At 31.5% G+C, this 3894-nt stretch overlaps 1 protein-coding gene across 1 annotated transcript; it reads left to right on the forward strand.

The window, feature by feature from the left end:
* Positions 1-1622: 1622 nt before the first annotated feature.
* Positions 1623-3141, forward strand: LOC113402862 (uncharacterized). Its single transcript, XM_026643208.2, has 3 exons — positions 1623-1682; positions 2326-2469; positions 2629-3141. Exons 1-3 carry the CDS (start codon positions 1629-1631, stop codon positions 3130-3132), a joined length of 702 nt encoding a protein of 233 aa, XP_026498993.2. The 5' UTR covers positions 1623-1628; the 3' UTR covers positions 3133-3141.
* The last annotated feature ends 753 nt before the right edge of the window (positions 3142-3894 follow it).

A 3894-nucleotide genomic window follows, 5' to 3' on the forward strand; every position in this document is an offset into this window, starting at 1 on the left:
CTATTTTTTATACGACAAAGAAAAATGTATGAGGCCTACAAGACAATACAAGGACGTTAGTCTTCCAAATCCATCTAGAAGTTTTCATTCATCGAGCAAACGCATAACATCCAAATTTTTTCAGGATAATCAAATCGTCACTTATTTTGAGATTATTCGTGACGATCTATTCGGCCGATAATATACAGTCCAATACAATATCCGATATGTAGAATATACTTTAAACTACGCTTAAAATACCCAATTACTCCAAAATGTTGGTAATAAATCAAAATGTTAACAACTTGATATAAGCATATTTTCAATTAAAAGATCCAATTAAATCGCAAAAGGAGTTGTTTTTGAGTTATACAACTTTGCGGCACTCGCTACATGCATGCACATTACCAGTTCTTGTTGAACTACCTCTCCCTTCCGATGAAATAGGAAAAACAGATAAAGAACGGTACGTGGGACCATTTTCAGAGTTCAACTGATTGGTCGTTTTAAAATCTCGCGGAATACAAACGATCCCACTTAAAAGTTTGATGCGTTCCGAATAAATTCCATTAGCGTTTTATGGTTTTACATTTTAAACAGATGTTTGGTGTGAAATTTCTGAAACGGAGATAAACGCGATTAAACAATCGTCAGAAGCATAACATCAAAATTTTTAGAAAACGAATCATAAAAAAATCCTCTAATAGCAATCCAAGTTCTTTCATGAAAAAAATACGAATAAAGTTGGTAACCTGGATGAAAATATATTGATATGAACTAAAATAAATTGTACCACAGTCAACATTATCCAGATAAATTATAATTTCGTAAACTTTATCATTATAAAGGCAGTACACCTAAACAAGTCCTAACTTAATCCGCAACTTGGTGCGAACGGCACAGCTGTTCTCTTACTTATTTTTACTCAACATAAAACTTACAACGAAACGCTTTCGGCGGTACATAGACGCGAACTTTGCGTGGGACTTAGAAGTTTTACACGTGTTTAAAAGAAACGAAAATGTACGATGCATTTTAAAATAAGCTCTCGCGTAATCATTAAATACGTAACGTTTTAGGTATTTCGAAGAAAATGTATAAATAAGTAAAAATGTTATCGTTGTCGGAGTAAATAAATGATTAATATTCAAATTTATTACAGATATTTCATTTCATTTCGATCGGGTAGGTAGTCTGGCATATAGGCCACGTGATGGTAAATAATCACTATAACTCATAATCATTGTATTTATTAGATATATAGACCATAATTCATTAACCAGATACTTCGGGACGTAAGATGTTATGACCCCTAATGCCTGTAGTTGCGATGACTCATTCACACTTAAAACCGGAACTTAATAATACTTACTACTGTTAGGCGATAAAATATGTGATGTATAAGTGGTACCTACCCTGGTGAGCTCACACAAAAATTCGATTCGAAGATACAAAAATATTTAGAAGACTTTCAGTATATCAAGCGAAAAAAATATTCAATTTAAAATTATTCGTAAAGAATGTTTACGTCCCGTACAATGTTGAAATGTTTATTCATTGTTCCAACGGTTATTTAGACAACAAACAGTTTTGTTGGGCTCCTCGGAAAAAGTGAAAACAGAGCAGTCAGTAATTGAAAACACTCCAGAATGGACGCAAGAACTTTGTCCATTTTCTTTTTACTTCTAACGCCAGTTGTTATTGTAAGTAGGACAAAGGGAACTCACTGGAATATACTATTTTCTTGTGAAAATTTACCAACTTAGACTTAATTTTAATTATCCTTTCAGTTAACATTTTTGTTACTTAGTTTTATATCGTGTACCGTTAATTTATCTCAAGCGATTACGTTGAAAACAGGAGTGAATAAAATTTACATGTCCATCTTAGTAGCATCGTATTATTTTAAAAACTGTACCAGTGAAATCTTCAGTAAATAATTGTACGTGCGAGTACCTATTACATCTAAAGTGATAGTGAAAGAATCTACTACTTTGTTACTTAGTTTTAATATTGTGTACTGGTTATTTATCTCAAGCAATTAGGATAAAGACAGGAGTGACTAATATCTGATTGACCATGGTAGTAGAATTAATTACAAAATTCTCTTTAAAGCTATTCAAGTGAAATCTTTAAGGAAAAATCATACTTACCTATTAAATCTAAAGTGCCATGAAAGGACTAATAAATCTCATTAACTAAGAGCATCTTGAAGATTTATATTATTGATGTGATCCCCAAGATAAACTGTGACAATTATATATCTATGGTTCATATTACATGTTTAAATATAATTTAAATTTTTAAAGATTCAATTAATTGGATTTTAAATGTAATTTTCTTTAGGAACCTTGGCAAATACTGGATGCAAGGCCGAGTCAAGAAATGCGAAGACATTTTCATTACCATTCAAAACGACATATGTTACCTCGGGATAGTGGAAGGAAAAAGCACATAACGACACAAAGATCAAAAGAGTACAGGAAAAAGGTATCGATTTTGAATGATTACGACTTAACGTAGAAATATAGAAAAAAAAACAACTTAAATAACTAAATTGGTAGTCGTTATGATTCAAATAAGATATTAAAGTAGTTTTTAAATAATAAGTTTATCAAAACTAAATGATATTTATAATTTAATTTTCAGCCTTCAGGGCATCTCAAACCACTTCAAGAAGATGATATGGAAAACGATGAAATAGTCTCTGTAGCCATTGGACCACCAGCTATACGACCAATTTATGATAAAATGATTAAATATCCGAACAAAACTTTTAATCGTACCACAAATTCTTATGAAACTGCAGCGTCGAACCTCGTTAAAGATGTTTTTGTTCAAATAGGAAGAGAGTTCTTGACGCGTCAAGTTAATGAAGATTTTGTATTCGGACAATACGTTGGAAATTCTATGAGAAATTTGACTAATGATTTGAGGCTAAAAATGCAGCATGAGATTTTGGATATAATAGTTAAATATCAAAAAATAAATCGTGAAACAGATGTTAATATAGTGCAGACAACAACAACAGCTTCGCCAGAAGAAAAGTTTGCGATGACCCTCTTAAAAGATACACAAATTGAGAAGAAAACATTAAACGATACTGAAGATGGCTGGCCTGATTTTACCAATTTAGCTAAGATTGTAGGTTAGATATTACTATTTGCAATCATAAAAGCAATGAAAGTACTGTTATATAAAAAATAGTGTACATCTATTCTTTAGCTTTATAAAAATACTATATAAAGTAACTATTATTTCATAAAATATGGAAAAGTTTTTTCCTGAAAAAGGATAATTTGATTCTTCAAATAAATCACGGCTTGCGTATTATAAGCATTGATTGTATTTCATTTTCTTCTGAATTTTTATTTTGACTTAAATATTTATATACGTGCAGTCTTTTCTGAGAATTCCGTTATGTGACTCTGACTGAATTAACTCAATGTATTGATATCGATATTATTACATTAAGCAATTATATATTATTAACTAAACAACATTTCGGGATAAGATTGTTTTTCGAAATGCAACAACGGGGACCAATCGCACTGTCAAACAATATATAGCAACGAGATATCTATATATATACATATATACGATCACTAAGAAAGTATTTTTGGAAATTACAACATTAAGGGAGGTGTAACTTTGTATGGATTTTACCCGTACGAAGTTAGGACGGATAGCTAGTGTAGAAAAGTGCCTCGCACACACAGTATTAGACAGCGGTGACAGAGAGCTCCATCCCTTTTGTTGTTACAGCATACAATTCGATGTATGACTAACACAAAAAAAAACTATCGCAAAATTTAAATTTTTCTGCTACAACTCGCTTTTGCTGGCACTGTAAGTTCAATCTAAATGTTGCATGTTTCCACGGATTGTTAACACCTAAACACGGACCGACGCTAA

The sequence above is a fragment of the Vanessa tameamea genome, chromosome 9 (genome assembly GCF_037043105.1).
Source record: "Vanessa tameamea isolate UH-Manoa-2023 chromosome 9, ilVanTame1 primary haplotype, whole genome shotgun sequence".
In the NCBI taxonomy this organism is placed as follows: domain Eukaryota; kingdom Metazoa; phylum Arthropoda; class Insecta; order Lepidoptera; family Nymphalidae; genus Vanessa; species Vanessa tameamea.

Excerpts from the sequence above, each read along its gene's own strand:
- LOC113402862 (XM_026643208.2), top strand. The coding sequence starts at position 1,629 with ATGGACGCAAGAACTTTGTCCATTTTCTTTTTACTTCTAACGCCAGTT. Across the intron at positions 1,683-2,325 it reads TTCTAACGCCAGTTGTTATT|GAACCTTGGCAAATACTGGA; the intron begins GTAAGTAGGACA and ends AATTTTCTTTAG. Across the intron at positions 2,470-2,628 it reads CAAAAGAGTACAGGAAAAAG|CCTTCAGGGCATCTCAAACC; the intron begins GTATCGATTTTG and ends TTTAATTTTCAG.